General features: G+C 44.3%; 1 protein-coding gene across 2 annotated transcripts in view; it reads left to right on the top strand.

Moving 5' to 3' along the window:
• LOC124855325 (AT-rich interactive domain-containing protein 1B-like) overlaps positions 1–25,832 on the top strand; it is a 319,405-nt gene that overhangs the window by 252,905 nt on the left and 40,668 nt on the right. For both annotated transcript variants that reach the window (XM_047345084.1, XM_047345083.1), the window contains exons 7-8: positions 824–1,003; positions 17,063–17,333. In XM_047345084.1, the coding sequence (XP_047201040.1) occupies positions 824–1,003; positions 17,063–17,333 (451 nt within the window). The remainder of the gene's footprint in view (positions 1–823; positions 1,004–17,062; positions 17,334–25,832) is intronic.

Below are 25,832 nucleotides of genomic sequence, written 5' to 3'. Positions count from 1 at the left end.
ATTTACTGAACAAACGGTATCAGACAGGTCAGAGATACAGTTGTGGAGAGGTGTAAAGCAGGGTTACAATATCAAACAAATGTCAACCAATATCCCAAACTTTGAACATCTCACAGAGTTCTGATTAGTCCACCATTTGAAAATAGGAATAGTACGGCAAACTGCAAACATGCACTCCACATATCTGGCCGGAAGAGTGCCTATTCTTGAAAGAAATCCCTAAGGAGACCTGTTTTTATTTTGCCACAATCCATATGGAAGAACACTGCAAACTACCATTAACACACGGTCTCCATGGTGAAACACAGTGGAAACAGCATCGTGTTATGGGGATAATTTTCTTCAGTAGTGACAGAAAAGCTGGTTGGAGTTGATGGGAGGATGGATGGAAACAATACAGCAGGACAATTTTGTGGCTAAAACCCACAAAATTAAACAACATAAAATGGAGTCAAAGTCGAGACCTAAATGCAGGTAAAGATCTGTGGCAAAGGTTGATTTTTTTTTTTTTTGTCCAGACACTAACCATCCACTCTGACTTAGAAAGTTTAGTTTCTTGATTTGCAAAGCTGAGCAGACCCCTGCAGCTGTACCTGCAGTTAAAGGTGGTTCATCTAAATTGACTATTAAATCCAAATGTATGCCAAACATTTAAAAATGTATTTGTAATACATTTTGCAACCCATATATCGTTCTCCATCCATTTCAGATCTATGCACCATGTGTCTGTAATCAAATCTATGGCTAGAGTCACTTTGCAGAAACGAGAACTTTTTAGAAGCAAAGGGTATTTTTGCCATTTAATTCTATATGTCTGTTTTAGGTTTTATGACCAGCATGCAGAGGAACCAGTCTGGTTCACAGTTCGCACCTCCCCAGTCTGGACCTGCTATGTCACCTCACCCATCCCAGGGGGGCTCAATGTATCCCAGCATGAGTCCATTTGCGTCGACTGGCCCCACAGGTCCCTATGGACCTCAAGGACCCCAGTATGGACATCAAGGTTAGGAAATCTTTTATTACATTCAATTCAAGTCAAGTCAAAGATACTTGTGCAGACATATCACTTTTTCAGAGATAAGAACAAATTATATATTTTTTTATGTACATTTCCAGATAAGAAATTATTCTTTAATCTAAGGTATAAGGGTGTTTTTTTCTCCCTTTTTATTATATAAGCACTTTTTTAAAGAGAATGAATAATGAGGTGGTTATATATACTAATTACCGTAAATTCCGGACTACAGAGCGCACCTGATTAAAAGCTGCATGCTCTAATTTTAGAAAGAAAACCAATTTTGTACTTGTACAGGCCGCACCAAATTTTAAGCCGCGGGTGTCCCACGTTGTAATATGATTTACACAGAAAGATATTACACGTGAGGAATTTTTAACTTTTAATTTAATCCGTATGGTAATATAAACAAATGCACATTGCAAATGGGCTGCACGGTGGCGCAGTTGCATGGAGTTTGCAGGTTCTCCCCGTGCATGCGTGGGTTCTCACCGGGTACTCTGGCTTCCTCCCACAGTCCAAAGACATGCCTGTTAGGTTAATTGGTCACTCTAAATTGCCCTTAGGTGTATGAATGAGTGTGTGCATGGTTGTTTGTGTGTTGCCCTGCAATGGATTGGCGACCTGTCCAGGGTGTACCCCGCCTCCCGCCCATAGACTGCCGGAGATAGGCACCAGCTCCCCCGCGACCCACTATGGAATAAGCGGTAGAAAATGACTGACTGACTGCATATTGCAAATGCTTTTTTTCGAACAGTGCCTGTAACACGGCTACCTTTAAATATACGCACGTTATCAGTAACGCACAAATTATGTTGCTTATGCTTTTTTACTGAACAGTGCACGAACAACATTCCAATATCTCCTAACTGATAAAAACTGCAGCCTACCAGGTCAAAAGTCATTGATCGCCTTCTTCATCTTCTTCCTGCGCACTGAAACCATTAAAGTTCTGTTCTTCAGTGTCCGAATTAAACAGCCTCGGGATCTTGTCACTCACTTCAGCCTCTTCATTGACGCTCTCACTTGTGGGTCCCCTTAATCACACAGCAGTCCAGCCTTTCGAAACCCGTTGATGATTTTTCATGTTGATGAGGGTGAATATAAATGTCTGATTTACAATAACGGTAATTGAATTGTAAAAATGCTCTTAATTTATCGCACAAGTTCATTTGACCTCTTTGAACTACTCATCAATTTGATTGGTCTACTGTTACCAGGCAAAATGTTTTTGGCGGCATGAAAAAATCCATGCATTAGCCACACCGTTGTATAAGCCGCAGGGTTCAAAGTGTGGGAAAAAAGTAGCGGCTTATAATCCAGAATTTACGGTATATATATACAGTGCCTTGCGAAAGTATTTGGCCCCCTTGAACTTTTCAACCTTTTGCCACATTTCAGGCTTCAAACATAAAGATATAAAATTCTAATTTTTTGTGAAGAATCAACAACAAGTGGGACACAATTGTAAAGTGGAATGAAATTTATTGGATGTGTCAAACTTTTTTAACAAATAAAAAACTGAAAAGTGCGGCGTGCAATATTATTCGGCCCCTTTACTTTCAGTGAAGCAAATTCACTCCAGAAGTTGAGTGAGGATCTCTGAATGATCCAATGTTGTCCCAAATGATTGATGATGATAAATAGAATCCACCTGTGTGTAATCAAGTCTCCGTATAAATGCACCTGCTCTGTGATAGTCTCAGGGTTCTGTTCAAAGCGCAGAGAGCATCATGAAGACCAAGGAACACACCAGGCAGGTCCGAGATACTGTTGTGGAGAAGTTTAAAGCCAGATTTGAATACAAAAAGATTTCCCAAGCTTTAAACATCCCAAGGAGCACTGTGCAAGCAATGATATTGAAATGGAAGGAGTATCAGACCACTGCAAATCTACCAAGACCCGGCCGTCCCTCTAAACTCTCATCTCGAACAAGGAGAAGACTGATCAGAGATGCAGCCAAGAGGCCCATGATCACTCTAGATGAACTGCAGAGATCTTTGTCGTAAATGCAACACAGCTCATCACCCTGAACACACCATCCCCACTGTCAAACATGGTGGTGGCAGCATCATGGTTTGGGCCTGCTTTTCGTCAGCAGGGACAGGGAAGATGGTCAAAATTGAAGGGAAGATGGATGGGGCCAAATACAGGACCATTCTGGAAGAAAACCTGTTGGAGTCTGCAAGAGACCTGAGACTGGGACGGAGATTTATCTTCCAACAAGACAATGATCCAAAACATAAAGCCAAATCTACAATGGAATGGTTCACAAATAAACATATCCAGGAATTGGAATGGCCAAGTCAAAGTCCAGACCTGAATCCAATCGAGAATCTGTGGAAAGGGCTGAAGACTGCTGTTCATGAATGCTCTCCATCCAACCTCACTGAGCTTGAGCTGTTTTGCAAGGAAGAATGGGCAAGAATTTCAGTCTCTTGATGTGGAAAACTGATAGAGACATACCCCAAGAGACTTGCAGCTGTAATTGCAGCAAAGGGTGGCGCTACAAAGTATTAACGCAATGTGGCCAAATAATATTGCACGCCCCACTTTTCAGTTTTTTATTTGTTAAAAAAGTTTGACACATCCAATAAATTTCGCAAGGCACTGTATATACAATAATTCTCGTACTCGTCGTCTTCCGCTTTATCCGGGACCAGGTTGCGGGGGCAGCAGACTCAGCAGAGACGCCCAGACATCCCTCTCCCCAGACACAGTAATTCTCTCTTCTAAAAATAAAAAACACTGAAAAATGTGTTTAATTACCAAAAAAGGTTACAAATAAAAGTCCTGCAGTATTAAACTCTCATGAGATGGAAAAAAAATGTCCACAGTTTGAGATAGATCTTCAAGATCAAAATGCAAAGAATGGATTCCTGTCAAGCATCAAACTGGATTATAACTGACCTCTCCTGTCAAGACGTCCACCTAAGCTGCTTCAACTTTCTGACCAGTCATGCTAGGAAGATGAGTGCCTCACATCATCTAGTCAGAGAGGTTTCAGACAGAAAAAGCCACACTTGTCAATTTTTGAGGACTTTTGCACCGTCTCTCCCGCCGCAGTGTCAGTGGTGTCAGATAGGTTGCTAATTAGGATTTTCAGAGACATTTCCATCATCTGCCATCCATCCTCTTGTGTGGAGGGCCTAACAGTGAGCATTAAAATCCAATGCAACTCTCTGATTATGCATGAGGCACTTGAAACCTGGATAGACCTCCTGGCCCTCTTCATGATATGATTATAAGGGAGCTCTAAAGTGACAAGGCCACCCAACATGTCATAAGGTTTGTTCACTGAGTAACAATCTCTTTTTGCCATTCGGAAACAGTTTATACCACCCTCAAGTACGGAGTCCAGTCTGAACAGCACATCAATCCAGACCCATATTGTGGAAAATGGTGGCTGAATTTTTTCATTTGATATGACAAATCTCCAAAGATCAAAGTCTCAAATAAGTGTATCCTTACACCAAAGTTTACAGTGAAACAGCAGTAAATGTTTGTCTGCCGTAATCTCTACGTCTGCTTTGTCACCCACTCACCTGAAGCTCATTTGTCCCTCAGACCGACAGCCATCTGATATAAACTATTAGAAATGGTCACTGCCCAAACATGCTCAACGTGAGTGTTGGTAAGAGACATAAATACATAGCAACTTAGTGGGAAAAATATCACATTGTGCCTTCTGTAAGCTAGTGAGTTAGGTCAAACACAGTAAAAGAAGTATTGCGGATCATGTAATGCTGATGTAATCCATTGTGAGTTTTAGGTTTAAAAGGTTTTTTTCTTTACCTTTGCATGAGACTTGTCTGTTAGCTTTTTTTAAATGACAAAATACTCAGATTACTGACAGGCTTTACTAAAATAAATAAAAATAATTATCTCAATATGTGAGGCTTCTTTTTCTATTGAACCTTTGCCGTTTTATTCATTAATCATATGAATAGATCCTTAATTACGTATAAAAAGTTTATAAAACGTGTATAAAACCCTGAATTTTAGAATAAATAAAAATGATTTGGAAAAAATAAAAATAATTGTATCTGTTATTTATTATGTTATTATGTTTTTATTAGTTTCTTGAAGCAGATGGTGAAATTTTCCACACTAAGTTGCTATTTACTCTAATTGTCTCTGGTATCTCTCATTTTTACCTCAGTTGTTTTGATCTGATCATGTTGCGATTTAATTTAAATGTAATTTTTTTCATTTAGTCTTATGTATGCTTGTTTGTCGAGGCATACAATTAAGTTTTAAGTAGATTCTGATACATTTAGAGAGCTCAGTATGCTTAACTGTCAGAATTAGGGTGGCTTTGTCAGGATGTGACGTTTTGGACTTTGGTTGTGGTTTTGTGTTTTTGTTTACCTTTTAGCTAGATGTTTCTTACTTGTGTTTTGTATTCATGTTAGTTGTGGTTTTCTGTTTTGGGTTATCTTCTGCCCTCCAGTTTGATCTTCTATTTCCCTTGTCGTTGCTTTCCTGTTTATTTTCTTAGAATGGTTTCCTTATGATTATTATTATTATTTCTCTTAGTTCTCTGGTTCCCTTGCACTCTCATTTATCAGTTTCCTTTCTGTTACTCCTCTCGTCATTTGTTTTCCCCTTTTAGTTATTACTCAGTTTAAGTTCCCTTTATTCTCCAGTTCTTCTTAGCATTGTTCCTCTAGTTCTTTGGTTTCCATCCTCTTCTTTATAGGTTAGCTCTAGTTATTGTTTACTTAGGTTTCTTTACTTTTGTAGTCTGGGTTTCCTTATGGTTTCTGTTTTGCTAAGTGCTTAGGTTGGTGTGTTCCTTTCAGTTTCTCAGTTTCCTTCAGTTCATGTTTATCCCTGATTCTTATGCTTTATTTTTATCTTGGTATATAGTTTCATTTAGGTCTGCTTACTGTCTTGTCTTCAGTCCCTTTCCTCATGCTTTGGTATTATTAGGTTCACCTGCTCCCTCTGCCTCCCAGCCTCCTTGTGTCACCTGTTCCCTGTTCCTCTGATTACCTGCCCTATTGTTTCTTGTCCACCTTTGTCTGTATTTAAGTTTGCCTTCGTCCTTTGTTCCACGCGGTGTCATTATGTCTCTTTGGATTTCGTTCTTGCCCCGGATCCTGTTAAGTTCTAGTTTGAAGATGCCTTGTAATCAGGATTATCCTGTCATCCAGTACCTCGCCTGCATGTAAGTGGACTCTCTTTAAATTAAAGAAGGAGTTTCGACCCCCTCTCTGCTTTTCTCCGTGCTTGTCTGCCTTTTGGTCCAGCCAAAACAACAATTATGACAGGCTTATGGTCAAAGAAATGCAACAGTAGGTTGTAAGTTGTAAGCGATTATATTGAAGGGATTTGCTCATCACTAGTTGCTTCAGACGATAAACCCTGCAGATTTCTCTTAATGCATTTAATTAGATACGATATTAGCCGTTGGGGGAATTTACACTACTCTTGTCTTGATTTACCTGTGCAGACCGCAGCCACAATATTTGAAGTATAGCTTCGGCCTGATTCTGTAGTTCTGACAGCCTGAGTTTAAAGTGGAGGAATGGATCCAAAGAAGGGCTCCTTCCCAATCCCCCTGATGCCAAATCAGGTACAAAAATAGTGACTTGGGAAGCAGTTATCATGTGGTCATTTATGCTATTTATAATTATTCTGTTCCACTTCAGTGTTGCTTTATATGCTCTGTTCACATCATGTTGTATGCAGACATTTCTCCTCAAACACCAGAGGAAATACTCCATTCTGAAATAATGTTTGTCGCAAAATGCACAAGTATTTTTATATGCATGTATTCTTTATTTGAAAGTGTGTTTTATGTGGAGTTCCTTCTTTGAAGTGTGGTATGTAGATTGATCACTGCAGAAACAGCATAAATGTCAGCTCCTACATATTCCCATCATGTTGCCCTCTGACTCGTAGTCCTCCATTCCTGTTTGATGTGACTCTTAGACATCCAGTATCATCAGGTATTAGTCTAAGTATTTTCTGATACTACAGAGAAAAAAAAAAATCTATCACAATCCAGGATATAAAAAAAGACTTGGATCAGTCTCTATAATTAACCATTATTCACTCATTTGTTTCTCCAACATGCAACAACCAGCCATCAAACAAATGGTGACATCTGCTGTTGCTCTTTGTTTTCTGCCCTTGGCAGCAAACCACAAGAAACATTGTGGTATTTCTTTTTTTAGTTAATGTGAGTTTTTAAGTGTCACGTTGATAAATGCACCCGTCCGTACGTGTGTTTTCCCAAATTTGCGGCCGCTCCCTCACATTTGTTAATGTTGATTAATAGCCCTAATGCATTTGGTATTTGGTCTCCCTTCTCCTCCCACTCTTATCTCTTAATGTGACTTTGGCTGGGCTGACAGCCCAGTAAGCAAAGAGAAATGGAAAAATTAAGGAAGCAGAGAGCAACAGCAAGGCGGACTAGCCTGGAAGGAGCTTTGAAGGCAGATGAGTGTGAAATCTCAGTTGGATGACAGAAAAGATGTTACCATCAGAGTCTGCTTGATGTCTCCTCATCTCACTCCTACAGTGTACAGATTATACATATTTAGAATAGATATGCATATTAGAATAATGAAACTTATATATAATAAAAGTGCACCCAGTTCTGCATTCAGTGTTCTCAGTCACCAAACCCACAAACCAACAGATTATTAACAATTAAAAAAGTAATTACTACCTGATCTTAAATGTAGGTAAACTGAAAGGTAGTTTCACTTTTTAAAGATCAGGTAAAGCTTTTGATTAGCAACACCTGGCTGCTTATGCATTTTTAGTTCTACTAGAAATACAAAAGGTTTTATTTGGTTTTTTGTCACTCTGCTTCTTCATTTGGGCCTAGCGTCTGCTAAATGAAGCACGATATATGATATAAACATCATCAGCTGTTACTCTGGGATTGTAGCTAAAACATTTAAAGACATGAAATGACCCAAGATGCTTTTATATGTCATGATACAGCTAGAACAGGCATGACTTACACTAGCTTAATGATGCAGTATAACACCTTATCATTTTCACATTACTCCATCCCTATCCCTTACCTTCTTTCCAAAACTTATGCATATGGGACTTTTGTTGGCAACTATAACGGTAAATAAATGGTCTTAAATGGAATGCTGTGAGGACATTGTTCTGCTGGAAAAAGATGATATAATTCAGAAATTCAGGTAGCTCAAATTTTAGAACAAAACAGCTACTGCTTCAAAAGAATATTTTCCAAAACAAAAAGTAGAAATATGGCTTTCACAAATCAAACCCTCCATTGCAATGAGTCCGAATTGTGTTCTCGCAGATTGATTTGCTGTTTTTGTCTGTACCTTGTTATAAACTCAGTTCTTGTTATATTTCACAGGATTCAAAGGGATTCCGGGGCACGGTCAGGGCCAGGTCAGGGGTGCGTGTGTTGTCGAACAGGGCAGACAGCTGCTGGTCATTGTTCTTAATGACAGCTCCATCTGCTTCCCTTCCCTCTCTCCAGAGCTCTAACAAATTAGCCAGAGCAGAATCTCGCTCCAAGTCCCTGAACTCTGCTCTGCTGATTTTTTTATTTGGCTCGTCTGTGCTGAGGGAGTTTGAGCTTGTGTGATATGACATTTTCAGTAAAGACATACAGCACAAGACTCTTTGCAAGAATATAAAAGAAATCGTGCTCTGTAACTTCAAAGGGGATGAAGTTATTTTTTCTATTAATGGATAACAACTAGAGTGGAGCTTGTTTAAAGGGCCTATATAATTTTTACAAGACCGCTTCTTGCTTACAATAGTTATATTCATGTTCATGTCCGAAATTGAGCAACATGTATAAAAGCATAGACAAAAGCAAACAAAAGGCAGCTGATAAGGCCATTAGAAGTTGCTAAAGAGTGATGAGGTTAGATACTGAACAATAAACCCAACCATGATACAGGTAGCGATAGCAGAGCCCCCATCTTGAATTTCATTTCATAAAGTGAATACTCATTTGATGTTTTATCTTGCAATGACAAATATTGCCTAAGAGTAGTAGCTTGGAGACTAAACAAACTGACCTCCCACAAAGGGATTTGAAGCACTCTATGATGAACTCTATTTGCCTATATTTCACCACAGAGGCAAATGAATGTTTGTGGTAAAACATTTTAATTAAAAAGAACTGAAATTCTAGCAGAATTACGGTTAAACGTTGCCACTTTTACAGCGGTTCTGTCCAGCAGCGTTCCACTATTTGACACTGAACAAGAGAGCAAGTTTTATCAGTAAAAAACATTTTCTTGCCTGATGAACTTTATTCTCATAAAAAGCAGCTGCACTCACTTCATGGTCTGGCTGTTTACTCCCTGCTCAAGCTACACTATACTGCCAAAAGTCACACCACCAAATAAATGAATTATTGTGTTCCAATCACTTCCATCGCTGCAGGTATATAAAGGTTGGTGTGGAGAAGCTTGACTGGCCTGCACAGAGTCCTGACCTCAACCTTTTCGAACACATTTGGGATAAAATAGAGGGGAGGCTGCAATTCTGTTTTTCTCATCGAACTATGAACACATTTCTAAACCTTGAGGAAGATCTTCACAGAATAATTGAAGTTGCCATCTACAAATTGGACCTTATAGATCAAAAGTGCTCACCCACATTTTCTTGCTCTTTTGTAGCAAAAATGCTCACTGTATCGCTGTATTAATAAGTGGCCACACATCCATTTGCCATACTTCTGTCTTTTGTTCAAGTAAATAATCCGTTCTCTCTCTCCAGCCGAGTGTGACAGGCTTCAAAACAGTGCCTCAACAAACATAACATTATTCCCCATATATGGTATCCCCATCCTGTTTTAGAGGGTCTAACTATAAATGTCTGTTTCTGAAAAGTCTATTTTAAAATAACTTGTCCACTAATTTATGTAACTTTTAAGATTTTTAGGTTTTCTGCCTCTAAAATATGATGAAATATGCTCAGAACTACAGGATGAACTGATCTATAAGCAGTAACTAAAGATCATGCCATTGTTTCCGATTATGTTATTAAATATGTCCATAACCTTGTGATACAGTATATAGAGATCAGGCTTTTCCCCTTTTGTTTGTGCTTGTTGTCTGTCTGCTCAACAACTCCAAACAATGTTGAAGCTGCCAAATGTTTACACCTGTCTTTTGAAAGCCCTCTTCATCCAAAGTAAAGCTGTTCTGTTTGTGTTGACATCAGGGTTAGGACTCAAATGACTACAACAGCTGTTTGTGCACTTGGACACAGTTGAGAGCCAGTGTGTTGAGAACAGCAGTCTCATAATCAGTTTGCAAAGAAGGACATTATACCATTCCAGAAAAGAGATTTGGAGTCTGTCTCAGCTCTGCTTTCTCTCCCTCCGCTGCCTTCCCCACCTCAAGGGGGTTAAAGCACTCTGCTGGTAATGACTATGTTGCAGACAGGACTTTTACGCCTGAGCCTTAATTTAAATCGGCCCAAAGAAAAAAAAAAAAGAAAAAGCTCATGACTCAAGCCAGTGCCTAGAGGAGTCGGTAAGTCTTGGGAGGAAATTGACAGTTAGAGGAGCTCAGTTGCCCCAAGGTGAACCCCAGCCCTGCTGTGACTCAGAAATCCTGCTGAGGTGGCTTTAGGAGGTTATGCGGGCCTGAGGCAATGAGATGCTGCAAAAAAAGGCAATTTTTCCAACCAAGCATGTTGTAACTAATAGTGAGTCTGAATAATTTTGAGGGTTACTGAGATGGCTCTCACCAATGTCTCCCACTGAAATTACCCACCTCCGACTACAGCTATGCAACGTAAGAGACGAAAAATGATAATATTCTCTTCCTTAGTGTTCAGCCTGCACAGGCTCTAGGACTCAGGCATGTAGCTGTGTAATCTGCATTCCACTCCTTACTGATGGAAGTTCACTGGTCCTGAGGGCACATTGTACCTTCCTCCACCGTAAGAGTGCCTTGGCTGTTAGTTCTGGCCGGTCCAGTCTGCTGAGAGAAGCAGCAGACTGTAATCTCCTTGGTCACACTCCAGCTCTCCCGTGGGACCGCAGGGATTAAAACCCAGCACAGGATGGAGCGTCCACCACACCCGTAACTGAGCCGAGAATTTCCGTGTAATTGCAAACGAAGGACCACGAGTTCTCCTTCTCCTCCTCTCCATCGTGCTATAAATATCACCAACACTCCCCCATGAAGGCACTGAATGCCGAGAAGTGTCCTGGAAACAAAGACTTAAGAAATAAGGACACAAGAAGGTGCAAATAAAATACGATATCCTCCTTGCTTCAACTTGGAGGTTCACTTTCCAGGAGGTGAAATGCAATGCTTTTGATCATAGCATATTTATTTGTTTGAATGGCCTAGTCAAAGTCTAGACCTACATCCGATTTACCTTATACTTGCTTTATATTGGTCTATCATAAAACTCCAATAAAACACAAAAAAGTTTGTCAATAGACACGGTACTTTTACAAGAATACTTTTTGAAAGCACTGTACATAATATGTTATAGTTTTCCCCTAAAATAGACAAAACTTTACCTCAGCAAACGCTTCATCTTTCTCCTCTGATTTACTCTAATAGCAAACCTAAAAGAAAGTATTTGGAAAGCTTTAATAATTAAACCTTGGAGTTTAAGTGCTGAGCTTTCAGTCATGGGTTAGTTCGCTATCTGTCCTTGAAGAAGCAGTCTGGCAGTCCTTCAGTAAAGGAATCACTCTTGTTAGAACAAAGCAAGTCTTGATTGGAGAGCCTCATATTAACCATATCTTCGAGGTATGCTGTCTTTCTTTCAGCCACGGCAATCATAGCTCACAACTAGAGCTTTTTAAAAGGTATTGCATAAAAACTGATAAGTTCTCTGAGTCCTGCATGCTAATTTTGGACATCCTTTAGACTTATGATGAACAAAAAAAAACTTGAAAACACGCTCATGGAAACTTAGCAACACTTGCTCTAAATTTTATATCGTTTGATTTTTTTAGCTCATCTGCAAAAAAAAAAGCATATTGTCCACATGGGACTGTATGATGTAAACATCTCCCCAGGAGGTTTCCTGGAGCCTCAGTCAGTCACAGACGCCAAACACCACTGAGACCGCCCCAGTGATTGAGAATGTGTGGCAGGCAGCCATGGGTCTCAACAGCTGTCCAAAAATGGCTGAGAGAGGTGACTGAGTGGGAACTTAGTCATCTGCAAAGTCCATTCAGCTGAGCTAAGCGGGGAAGCATTCCCAGGATTTTCACATTTGAATATTAGAAAGTTGGAAATGTGTCACTCAGTGGTCTCTAAAGTATTATATGTGCATTCACAATGGAGGAGATTCTCACTCAGACACACATGATGTTAACTAACATCCTTTCTTCCTCTACGCTTCCCTATCACAGCCCCAAAACCCTTGACAGGTGTCAGCCGTATTCAGCTCAACGGCTCACCAAACCCTCCCTCGTCTCCCACAGTTGATTTCATTACAACGTCTGGACAAATTCAAGTGGAATCGCTGACTTTTATGGGAAAGACTTTTATTTCCATTGACTGTAAATCCTATCTCAAGGGTTGATGTGCCTTTTTTTTTTCCTACCTCCCTTTTCGTCTGTGTTCCTCTGCTTCCATTCCCACCTTAGGCTGCCTCTTCGTAGGCCTCACAGGCTTATGTCATGCGGATAGTGCTTTTTCGCTGAAGTGACTCAAGGACAGTGGGAAGCCATTTCCATTTTCAGAGTTGTTTTTTCTCCCCCTCCTGTGTGGAATATTGTCATTTGACTTTTCGTTTAAGCGTGCAAAAAAGCCTTCAAGGTTTTAAAGTGACTTGATCCCCTTTTCCAGACATATTCTCAGGAGATTATGCAGTGAGGCCCAACCAAAGCACTCTTAATCAAATCAAAATAAATAGTCCCTTGTACAATGGGGGATGGCTCATTTTCCATTTCTATTTTGCAGGGGATTTGTCCTGAAAAGGGAGTATCACAGTATCAACAGCTCCGTGCCTGCAGGGGAATACTCTGCTTTTTGTAGGAGCACTTGCTATGCCATAGCAAGTCTGTTTTAGTCTGTGTTAAAAAACTTGCTTTATTCATTTAAATTTAATGAATAGGTGTGCCCAAGTCTGCCTTTGACCGAGCTCAATATTTTTTGGTTCGATTTACTATGAAGCCCATCTCCTCGAGAGGGGCTGGACTCTCTTCTACTCTGGAGTGGCCTGCCGCAGGGAGAGGCAGCGGGCTGGGGTGGGTTTGCTTGTCGCCCCCCAGCTCAGCTGTCTCGTGTTGGGGATTACCCCAGTGGATGAGAGGGTTTCATCCCTGCACCTTCGGGTTGGGGAGAGGTCTCTGACTATCATTTCAGCCTACGGGCCGAGTGGTAGTGTGGAGTACCCGGCCTTCTTGGCGTCCCTGTCGGGGGTGCTGGATAGTGCCCCTCCTGGGGACTCCATTATTCTGCTGGGGGACTTCAACGGCCACGTGGGAAACGACAGTGACACCTGGAGAGGCGTGATCGGGAGGAATGGCCTCCCCGATCTGAATCCGAGCGGTGTTTTGTTATTGGACTTCTGTGCTAGTCTCGGATTGTCCATAATGAACACCATGTTCAAACATAAGGGTGTCCATCAGTGCACTTGGCACCAGGATACCCTAGGCAGGAGGTCAATGATCGACTTTGTTGTCGTATCATCAGACCTTCGGCTGCATGTTTTGGACACTCGAGTGAAGAGAGGGGCTGAGCTGTCCACTGATCACCACCTGGTGATGAGTTGGATCCGCTGGAGGAGGAGAAAGCCGGACAGACTTGGCAGGCCCAAGCGCATAGTGAGGGTCTGCTGGGAACGTCTGGCGGAGCCCTCGGCCAGGGATGTATTCAACTCCCACCTCCGGGAGAGCTTTGACCAGATTCCGAGGGATGTTGGAGACATAGAGTCCGAGTGGACCATGTTCTCCGCATCTATTGTCGATGTTGTTGCCCGTAGCTGCGGCCGTAAGGTCTGCGGTTCCTGTCGCGGCGGAAATCCCCGTACCCGGTGGTGGACACCGGCAGTAAGGGACGCTGTCAAGCTGAAGAAGGAGTCCTATCGGCTGTGGTTGGCTTGTGGGACTCCTGAGGCGGCTGACGGGTACCTTGGGGCCAAGCGTGCCACGGCCCGGGCTGTGGCAGAGGCAAAAACTTGGACCTGGGCGGAGTTTGGTGAGGCCATGGAGAAGGACTACCGGTTGGCCCCGAAGCGATTCTGGCAAACCGTCCGGCGCCTCAGGAGGGGGAAGCAGTGCTTCGCCAACACTGTTTACAGTGGGGAGCTGCTGACCTTGACTGGGGACATTATCGGCCGATGGAAGGAATACTTTGAGGATCTCCTCAATCCAGAGCCCACGCCGTGCGTGGAGGCGAGCCCGACTATTTCTAGCCGATATCTCTCGACCTCCCGCACAAGCTGAGGCTCCTTCTCCCCCAGCGAGGTGACATTCCATGTCCCTAGAGCCAGCCTAAGCATTCGGGGATTGGGCCGCCGAGGTCTCCACCTTCGTCCGCCGCCCAATCCTCTTTGCACCGGTCCCTCACGGTTCCCCCTGGAGGTGGTGGGCCTACTAGGGGATGGTCTCGCATCTCTCGTTTGGGCTTGGCCCGGCCGGGTCCCGCGAGGAGCAACCCAGCCACCAGGCGCTCTCCAACGAGTCCCGACCCCAGGCCTGGCTCCAGGGTGGGAACCCGGCTCTGCCGTACCGGGCAACGTCACGTGCCTCAATTTTGTAGTCGTCATGAGGGGTTCTTGAACTGCTCTTTGTCTGACCCATCACCTAGAGCCTGTTTGCCATGGGAGACCCTACCAGGGGCATTTAAGCCTCAGACAATATAGCCTCTAGGATCATTTGAGCACTCAAACCCCTCCACCATGTTAAGGTGGCGGTTCAAGGAGGGGAACTTGCCATCACGCATTCCGTGGTGGAAACAGGCTGGGGACTCGGGGTTGGACTCTTTCATCACCCAGGCTGAAGTAACCGAGGTGGTTAAAAAGCTCCCCGGTGGCAGGGCTTCGGGGTTTGATGAGATCCGCCCTGAGTACCTCAAGTCTTTGGATGTTGTGGGGCTGTCATGGTTGACACGCCTCTTCAACATTGCGTGGCGGACGGGGACAGTGCCTTTGGATTGGCAGACTGGGGTGGTGGTCCCCCTACATAAGAAGGGTGGCCGGAGGGTGTGTTCCAACTACAGGGGGATCACACTCCTCAGCCTCCTTGGTAAGGCCTACGCCAGGGTATTGGAGAGGAGAGTCCGGCCGATAGTCGAACCTCAGCTTCAGGAGGAGCAGTGTGGTTTTCGTCCCGGCCGTGGATCACTGGACCAGCTCTATACCCTCTACAGAGTACTCGAGGGTTCATGGGAGTTTGCCCAACCGGTCCAGATGTGTTTTGTGGACCTGGAGAAAACATTCGGCTGTGTCCCTCATGATGCCCTGTGGGGGGTGCTCCAGGAGTATGGAATCGGGGGCCCTTTACTAAGGGCCATCCGATCTCTGTACAAGCGGAGCAGGAGTTTGGTTTGCATTGCCGGCACTAAGTTGGACCTGTTCCCGGTGCATGTTGGACTCCGGCAGGGCTGCCCTTTGTCACCGGTCCTGTTCATAACTTTTATGGACAGGATTTCTAGACGCAGCCAAGGGCCGGAGGGGGTCTGGTTTGGGGACCAGAGGATTTCGTCTCTTCTTTTTGCAGATGACGTGGTCCTGCTGGCCCCCTCCAGGACACGCTGGAGGGACTATGTCTCTCGGCTGGCCTGGGAACACCTTGGGCTCCCCCCGGAGGAGCTGGAGGAGATGACTGGGGAGAGGGACGTCTGGGCGTCTCTGCTGAGTCTGCTGCCCCCGCGACCCGGTCCCGGATAAAGCGGAAGACTACGAGTACGAGTACTATGAAGTTAAAATAAAGGCAAAAAACTTCTATTAAGAAAGACAAATTCATCATGTTGTAACTAATGATTTCCTTTTTAGGAATGTTTTAATTTGTCTGTTAAATTTTACCGTTAAATATTTTTCAAAGATGTTCATCTGCATCAACCACCTATGCAGAAGGGTTTTATATGTACAATGCTTTAACTGTAGCGGCGGGCTTTAAATGGCCTGCGGACTGCACTTTGGACACCCCTCATCTAAACCATTCTAGCTCTGGTTGTATAAGGTTGTTGTCCTGCTGGAAGGGGAATCTTCATCCCAGGCTCAACTCTTTTAAATCCTCAAAAGGATTTTCTCCCAGGATTGCCCTGTATTTAGCTTCATCCATCTTCCCATGAACTCAGCTTCCCAGTCTCTGCTAAATAAAAGCTTTCACATAGCATGATGCTGCCACCCCACTATTTTACTGCTCAGAAGGTGTGTTCAGATTGATGTGTATATAGCTTTTTGCATGTAGGCCCTAAAGTAAAATTTTGATCTTATCCGATCAGAAGACCTTTATATTGGACTAGTATTTAAAATCCCATCAAATAACACCAAAGCTTGTGGTTGTAGTATGACTGTATGTTAAAATCTGCAATGGGTTATACTTTTGCAAGGCGTGTTGCATGTTGTATTTGCCAGCATGGTCCATCCTCTCGTGTTGCAGTTGGAATTGAGCTGAGGTTTTAAAGCCAAAATGGAAGGGTTTAAGTGTGCCTTAGGAAAGCTTCTGGCATCATGGTCGCGTGGCACTCCAGGGCAGCAAGAAAGCATTTACTGCAGATTAGAGCTCCTCTCAAGTGTTTCACAAAGTCAGCCTTAAGCTTGGAAATTGTTCCCAAGGCAATCCGGCAACCAGCAGCTGTGAAAAATCATCAGAAACACACCCTAAATATTTATTTTTTTCTTTTTCCTGCACATACTGTATTTTGAAGAAGCCACGAATAAAGATTTGGTCCAGCTCTTTACCTTTTCCCTTATTTTCTCTGTCACAGTGTTATTGTTCAGAGGGATGAAATTGTTGTTTATACCATAGCCTATTTGACTGCTTTATTTCAGGGATACTAAAATCTATCCGATCTAAGCAAAATAAAACCGATACTATGATTTATCCGTTTTAAACTTTTTTGTTTTATGATTTTCTTATTATTTTGTTCAATCCAGGTAACTACCCTCGGCCCTCTAACTACATTGGGTCAACCGGAAGCAGCTACAGTGGCCCCAGCCTGTCCAACAGTCTTGGGATGAATGCTACCAGCCCCATGCATGGTCAAGGGCCTGGTGGACGGAGCCACGGCCCTGGGAGCCAGAACAGGACCTACCCAATTATGGGTCCCACTTCTCCCAGCATGCCGCAACCAGCTGGGCCAGGAATGGGACCTCCATCTAATCGCAAGCCTCAGGAGGGAGCGGCAGCCAACTCGATGCACAACAGGTAAGAGTACTGCATAGTCACAGGAGACCTAAATTACCTTTTAATCATGGGAACATTTTATTGTTTCTTGGGCTGTTTGTAGGTTTTTTGACCAAACTTCTTAAATTTTTTTTTTCCAATATTTGCACCAACTGCTGTTTGTGAATGGAAACATGTAAAACTAATCCTGATTACACCAATCAGAACTTGATTGTCAATTTCTGATTTCTGCTGATACCAATTTTGATTAATTGCTTTTGTTTGTTTCACAGCTACGACAAAAGCAGCACTGACATTTATTTTCTAGTCTGCCTGCCTTGAGCAGTCATTAATTAATTATATTAGGAGTAAAGGTGACATCTTGCCGCAGTCATATTGCACAGAATTCTGCTACCATTTTAAACAAGTAGATTTTAAACTATTTAAATTTTTAAGAAATTGATTATTACTGTAACTGTTACTAACTGTAACTGAGATTTCTAAAAGGCTGCCAACACATCCACATCTAGCTGGTACCGTGACAGAGGTCAGCATTTAAAGAAGTGAATTATCTTTCAATACACAGCTTTTGTGCTGGTTTTGATCCAGTTCTTTAGCTTAACGTCAAGATGACATTTAGAACACCTGCAGAAAGCTTGAGAAAAATAAATGCCTGAAGACAACTTTACGGTATTGCGAGGAGCGGTTTCTTGTAAGCAAAACGCAATAAATGAAGATTTTTGTGCAGTTCTGTGCACTTAAATGTAGATTAATATATAAGACATCCTTGTTCATCTATTTCAGCTCCTGCTAATTTTAATTTTAAATTAATTTTTCAGTTTGTTTGACTAAAGCAGTGAGAACTGAATCACTGCAGCAGAAATAGTCAGCAAACACATAAGAGTAGAAACGATACATTTCATTTGAGCACATGAGATGAAAATAACACCAAGCTCCTACAGACACACAAACGAAACACTTTGATGCTCTAACAGAGTTTGAGTTAAGGGTTTTAATTCTTCCATCAGCAGTGGCACCTTGACTGTACCCTTGTGATGCCAGAGACTGTGATTTCTTGAGAGACTTTGTGGGCAGTAAACCTTCTCTCAACCCTGCTGAAGGGAACTTGTGAAAACATGATTGTTGCCTGTGAAGACTTCCTCATTCCTCCTATTGGTGTGGGTTTTTCCTAATAAAACATCATGAGAGCAGGTTTGCTGATGAAACATGAGCCAGATTTAAGCTGAAACTTCCCTTTGTTGTTTGTAGTCTGCAGGCGGTCTCCAAAAGTAACTCCTCAGTGACACTATTGTGCATCTGCCATGCATTACTATGGTATTCATTGATACATAATATGATGTCAAGCTAAACCAGACTGCCACAGATTTGTTGAATATGCGGACAAAGAAAAATCTGAATTGATGTAAATACTATGGAAATGTTGCAGCAATGACCAAAAGATAACGCTTAATAATCTCATGCTACATCATGTAGACGTTCTGTCTGCACTGATGAAGATTAACTCATCTAAGCATTATAAGTAGCACCACAGTTGGCCCCATCTTCTGCTTATTAGCTAGTTATTATTTGACCTCCTCTGGGCCCTCAGACTGTTTTTAAAGCATTGAACTTTCATCCCGAGATGGTCTGGTCATTACTATGGATGAGAAAAAAATGTAAAAGGTTTTTCTGTCCTTATGCAACCTTTATCTTAATACATGCATTATATGCAAAACAGAGTGGCAATAAGCAATGAGTTCATTTCATGAATAGGACTGGTTATATAACAGCTTAAAGGTATAGTTCAGATAACACTCTTGGAGTTAGCATAAGATCCAGAAAAGTTGGTCCCAGAGGCTGAAACAAGCTATTTTGAAAGGGGATAAGACTGACGCAGACCCTTACCATCTCGAAACAATTCCAGTCAGAAAAATGTCACAATGGTTTATTGGAAACCTTTTTTATAAGCTTTTAGCCTGATCTTGTAGTCACATTTAAGTTGTATGGTTATTTACGGAGAAGCAAATGATTACAAACATTGGAACTGTAGGAGAACTGTAGGAGTGCACCACAAATTACCTTCCTGGGTGAAAACAGAACATGCAAAGCCTTTCTGGTATTAGGAACAGTCTGAATTAAAAGTAATGTGGTTTAAAAAGCGAATGAAATGCTTCATGTTGTAAGAAGACCATACTCTCCTATCAAGCAGTTTATCTGACTGGAAATGCTTTACATGTTCCGTTCTCTAAATGCACACAGAACATTGGTGGCACACCGCCTCGATCCCATTTAAATAGTCATCAGGTTCTCCATAAATAAGCCCAATGTAAACATGATAAAATGTTAAAAGTTTATTAAAAGCATTGACATAAATTACTATTACATTTTGAAGACTGGAGTTGTTTTGAGAGGGTGAATCTGCATTGGTCTTGGCCCCTGTCAGACTAGCCATTAGTTTTAGCCTCTGTGATCAACTAATCTGGATTTACACCAAGTGAGTTATCTTCTGCCTAAAACATTTTTAACAAACCTCAATTCAGAAATTCTGAGCTCTGCCTTTTAGGCCTGAATCCCACATACAGTCCACTTTGAAACCTTTGGCTCCTAACCTTTCTTAACCAGTCAACTATCTTCACATCCACTCAGACCCCTCAGTTTCCCCATCCTGCCTCCTTTAAATGTATAGCAGCATAAACATTCGTTTTATCTTCTTGGAGAAAAAAAGTTTGCATTGAGCTTATGTTGTGCCTTCTGATCAAATCTAATTATGGTTTTTCAACAATCATAAGTTGTTCTTCCTTAAAGAAAAAGAATAGATTCATCATCACTGTAGTTAAAGGTATCATAGGAGGCAGCTCACTTTGGAGAGTTTGTGCAGAATCCTGTGTTAACACTGATTCAAATTTCTGTTCACTTGCCAAAACAGTAGTGTATACTGGGGAGAGCTGGGGTGCCTGACAGTATGTATGATTAATTATGTGCATCAGGGGGTCCACTGCCTCTTACGCAGACACACATACTTATGTACCCAGGCAGCAATGCAATTGTTGAACAAGTCATTAGGAGATGGCTGGGCTGTCAATAAGAAGTGACATGACATGATCCCCACTGCTGAGCCCAATGAGGCCGGCTGTCAGTCTCTGCACCAAGAAACCAGAGAGGTGTCGCTCACTGTTGAGCAAGGCTCGTTCTCTCTCATTCATACCCTATTAGTTAAAAATTATCTATTTTGATTTGCTAATAACATTGAAAGGTTTCCTAAGTTGGGTCATTATCACTTTACAGAGTGAAGCAGCTGGTATTGTGCAGATCACACTGAAACCAAAGGGTTTAGTCCTTTCTGTTCTGAAATCTGTCCTCTTGATATCTTTTCCAGCTAAATGATGACAACCTTCCTTTAGTTATAACTGCATTTTATCAAATACAAGCATTACTTCAGCAGACTGGAAAATAACAAGCACATACATTGTTTTGCAAAAGAATTTCACTTATAAAACGTGTTCACATTTTGTCATATTAACAAACCTTTTACTTGCATTTCATGTAATATACCAACACAAAGTACTGCACATTTGTCAGTTGGAAGGAAAATTATGAAAGGCTTTTAATTTCTTTTGTAAATTCATTTCTAAAAAGTGTGCTGACCATAGGTTTTTGACACCACATTACTCTGACACACCTAAATGAAATAAATCCTCGTCCTCGTACTCGTTGTCTTCCGCTTATCCAAGACCGGGTCGCGGGGGCAGCAGACTCAGCAGAGAAGCCCAGACGTCCCTCTCCCCAGACACCTCCTCCAGCTCCTCCGGGTGGAGCCCAAGGCATTCCCAGGCCAGCCGAGAGACATAGTCCCTCCAGCGTGACCTGGGCCATCCCCTGGGCCTCCTCCCGGTGGGACGTGCCTGGAACAACCTCCCAAAGTTCATGGCCATAGGTGCGGGTAGGAACGTAGACCGACCGGTAAATCAAGAGCTTCGCTTTTCGGCTCAGCTCTCTCTTCACCACAACGGACCGGCACAGCGCCCCAATTACTGTGGCAGCCGCACCGATCCGTCTGTCGATCTCCCACTCCATTCTTCCCTCACTCGTGAACAAGACCCCGAGATACTTAAACTGCTCCACTTGAGGGAGGAACTCCCCTCCAGCCTGAAGAGGACAAGCCACCCTTTTCCGGTCGAGAACCATGGTCTCGGACTTGGAGGAGCTGATCTTCATCCCAGCTGTTTTGCACTTGGCTGCGAACCTCCCCAGTGCATGCTGTAGGACCACGTCATCTGCAAAAAGAAGAGACGAAATCCTCTGGTCCCCAAACCAGACCCCCTCCGGCCCTTGGCTGCGTCTAGAAATCCTGTCCATAAAAGTTATGAACAGGACCGGTGACAAAGGGCAGCCCTGCCGGAGTCCAACATGCACCGGGAACAGGTCCGACTTAGTGCTGGCAATCCGAACCAAACTCCTGCTCCGCTTGTACAGAGATCGGATGGCCCCTAGTAAAGGGCCCCCGATTCCATACTCCTGGAGCACCCCCCACAAGGCATCACGAGGGACACAGTCGAATGCTTTCTCCAGGTTCACAAAATACATGTGGACCAGTAGGACAAACTCCCATGAACCCTCGAGTACCCTGTAGAGGGTATAGAGCTGGTCCAGTGTTCCACGGCCGGGACGAAAACCACACTGCTCCTCTTGAAGCCGGGGTTTGACTATCGGCCGGACTCTCCTCTCCAATACCCTGGCATAGACCTTACCAGGGAGGCTGAGGAGTGTGATCCCCTTGTAGTTGGAACACACCCTCCGGTCACCCTTCTTATGTAGGGGGACCACCACCCCAGTCTGCCAATCCAAAGGCACTGTCCCCGTCCGCCACGCAATGTTGAAGAGGTGTGTCAACCATGACAGCCCCACAACATCCAAAGACTTGAGGTACTCAGGGCAGATCTCATCCAACCCCGAAGCCCTGCCACCGCGGAACTTTTTAACCACCTCGGTGACTTCATCCTGGGTGATGAAAGAGTCCAACCCAAGTCCCCAGCCTCTGTTTCCACCAAGGAATGCGTGATGGCAGGATTGAGGAGATCCTCGAAGTACTCCTTCCATCGGCCGATAATGTCCCCAGTCGAGGTCAGAAGCTCCCCACCCCCACTGTAAACAGTGTTGGCGAACCACTGCTTCCCCCTCCTGAGGCGCCGGACGGTTTGCCAGACTCGCTTCGGGGCCAACCGGTAGTCCTTCTCCATGGCCTCACCAAGCTCCTCCCAAGTCCAAGTTTTTGCCTCTGCCACCGCCCGGGCCATGGCACGCTTGGCCCCACGGTACCCGTCAGCCGCCTCAGGAGTCCCACAAGCCAACCACAACCGATAGGACTCCTTCTTCAGCTTGACAGCGTCCCTTACTGCCGGTGTCCACAACCGGGTTCGGAGATTGAATACATCCCTGGCCAAGGGGTCCGCCAGACGTTCCCAGCAGACCCTCACTATGTGCTTGGGCCTGCCAAGTCTGTCCGGCTTTCTCCTCCCCCAGCGGATCCAACTCACCACCAGGTGGTGATCAGTGGACAGCTCAGCCCCTCTCTTCATCCGAGTGTCCAAAACATGCGGCCGAAGGTCTGATGATACGACAACAAAGTCAATCATTGACCTCCTGCCTAGGGTATCCTGGTGCCAAGTGCACTGATGGACACCCTTATGTTTGAACATGGTGTTCATTATGGACAATCCGTGACTAGCACAGAAGTCCAATAACAAAACACCACTCGGATTCGGATCAGGGAGGCCATTCCTCCCGATCACGCCTCTCCAGGTGTCACTGTCGTTTCCCACATGAGCGTTGAAGTCCCCCAGCAGAATAATGGAGTCCCCGGGAGGGGCACTATCCAGCACCCCCGACAGGGACGCCAAGAAGGCCGGGTACTCCGCACTACCACTCGGCCTGTAGGCTGAAATGATAGTCAGAGACCTCTCCCCAACCCGAAGGCGCAGGGATGCGACCCTCTCATCCACTGGGGTAAACCCCAGTACGAGACGGCTGAGCTGGGGGGTGACAAGCAAACCCACCCCAGCCCGCCGCCTCTCCCCGTGGGCCACTCCAGAGTAGAAGAGAGTCCAGCCCCTCTCAAGGTGATGGGTTCCAGAGCCCACGCTGTGCGTGGAGGCGAGCCCGACTATTTCTAGTTGATATCTCTCGACCTCCCGCACAAGCTCAGGCTCCTTGCCCCCCAGTGAGGTGACATTCCACGTCCCTAGAGCCAGCCTAAGCATCTGTGGATCGGGCCGCGGAGGTCTCCACCTTCGTCTGCCGCCCAATCCTCTTTGCACCAGTCCCTCACGGTTCCCCCTGCAGGTGATGGGCCCACTGGGGGATGGTCTCGCGTCTCTCGTTCGGGCTTGGCCCTGCCAACCCAGCCACCAGGCGCTCTCCGACGAGTCCCGACCAGGGGCCTGGCTCCAAGGTGGGACCCCGGCTCCGCCGTACCGGGCGACGTCACGTGCCTTGATTTTGTAGTCGTCATGAGGTGTTCTTGAACCGCTCTTTGTCTGACCCATCACATCGAGCCTGTTTGCCATGGGAGACCCTACCAGGGGCATTTAAGCCCCAGACAACATAGCCTCTAGGATCATTCGAGCACTCAAACCCCTCCACCACGTTAAGATGGCGGTTCAAGGAGGGGTGAAATAAAAGATTTTACAGACAATTATTTGAAATGGATTTATTTCATCCATTTCAAATAATTGTCTGTAAAAGTAACCTAATTAGTATGAACAGATGTATAACTACAGCCGTTCTTTGAAGGCCTCCAAGGTTTGTTAAAGAACATTTAGTGAACTAACAGCGTCATGAAGACTTAGACACACAGGAGACGGATCAGAGAGAAGGGTGTAGAGACGTTTAGAGCATTGTTAGGGTCTACAACAATATCTCAATGTTTGAACATCTCATGGAGCGCTGTTCTATCCATCATCTGAAAATGTAAAGAGTACTGCAAACCTAACAAGACATGGTGGTCCATCTAAATGGACAAGTCAGGCAAGGACAGCAATAAGTATAGGAGCAGTCAAGGGTCCCATGGTAACTCTGGAGGAGCTTCAGTGATCCACAGCTCAGGAGGGAGAATCCACCAACAGCTTGCCACAAAATTCCACCAAACCTTCCTTTTTTGGAGGACGGCCAGAAGAAAACTAGTATTAAAATAAAAACATAAGTAGTCCTGTTTTCAGTTCGTATCAAATCATACAAGAGACACAGCAACTAGGGAGGATGGTGCTCTGGTCAGATTAGACAGATTATTTTTTTGACCTATATACAAAATACCAAGTGAGGGAACATTAACATGAAGGTTTGCTTTTTTAAGCAGGCACAAGCAAGCTGATCAATGGGTGGGAAGAGATGGAAAGATGAATGGAGCTAAATAAAGGGCAATCCTGGAAGAAAACCTGTTAAAGGCTGCAAAAGACTTGAGACTGTGGCCCTAAATATAGGGCCAGCATGTTTTGGTGCTAGAATGGCCTAGTCAATGTCAAGACCTAAATCCAGTTGAAAATCTGCAACAAGACTGGAAAATGGCTGTTCATGGATGCACTTCATCCAGTCTGACTAAGCTATTTTGCAGACAGGAATGGTTGATATTTTTAGTCTCTTGATGTGCAAAAGTGTTAGGGGCATAACCCAAAAAACTTTTAGCTGTAGTTACAGTGAACGTGTTAATGAGTACAAATGAGCATGACACATTTTAGATTTTATTTGTAAACAAATGTTTAAATTCCCCCTGTGGGCCCACCACCTGCAGGGGGAACCGTGAGGGACCGGTGCAAAGAGGATTGGGTGGCGGACGAAGGTGGAGACCTCAGTGGCCTGATCCCCGGATGCTTAGGCTGGCTCTAGGGACGTGGAATGTCACCTCGCTGGGGGGGAAGGCGCTTGATCTTGTGCGGGAGGTCGAGAGATATCAACTAGAAATAGTCGGGCTCGTCTCCACGCGCAGCGTGGGCTCTGGAACCCATCTCCTTGAGAGGGGTTGGACTCTCTGGTATGGGTTTGCTTGTTGCCCCACAGCTCAGCCGTCTCGTGTTGGGGTTTACCCCAGTGGATGAGAGGGTCGTATCCCTGCGCCTTCAGGTTGGGGAGAGGTCTCTGACTATCATTTCAGCCTACGGGCTGAGTTGTAGTGCAGAGTACCCGGTCTTCTTGGCGTCCCTGTCGGGGGTGCTGGATAGTGCCCCTCCCAGGGACTCCATTATTCTGCTGGGGGACTTCAACGCCCACGTGGGGAACGACAGTGACACCTGGAGAGGCGTGATCGGGAGGAATGGCCGCCCCGATCTGAATCCGAGTGGTGTTTTGTTATTGGACTTCTGTGCTAGTCACGGATTGTCCATAATGAACACCATGTTCAAACACAAGGGTGTCCATCAGTGCACTTGGCACCAGGATACCCTAGGCAGGAGGTCAATGATTGACTTTGTTGTCGTATCATCAGACCTTCGGCCGCATGTTTTGGACACTCGGATGAAGAGAGGGGCTGGGCTGTCCACTGATCACCACCTG

This window comes from Girardinichthys multiradiatus, chromosome 19, assembly GCF_021462225.1.
Source record: "Girardinichthys multiradiatus isolate DD_20200921_A chromosome 19, DD_fGirMul_XY1, whole genome shotgun sequence".
Classification (NCBI taxonomy): domain Eukaryota; kingdom Metazoa; phylum Chordata; class Actinopteri; order Cyprinodontiformes; family Goodeidae; genus Girardinichthys; species Girardinichthys multiradiatus.
The sequence above is the reverse complement of the archived record's forward strand: the minus strand, read 5'-3'. Positions and strand labels throughout refer to the sequence as shown.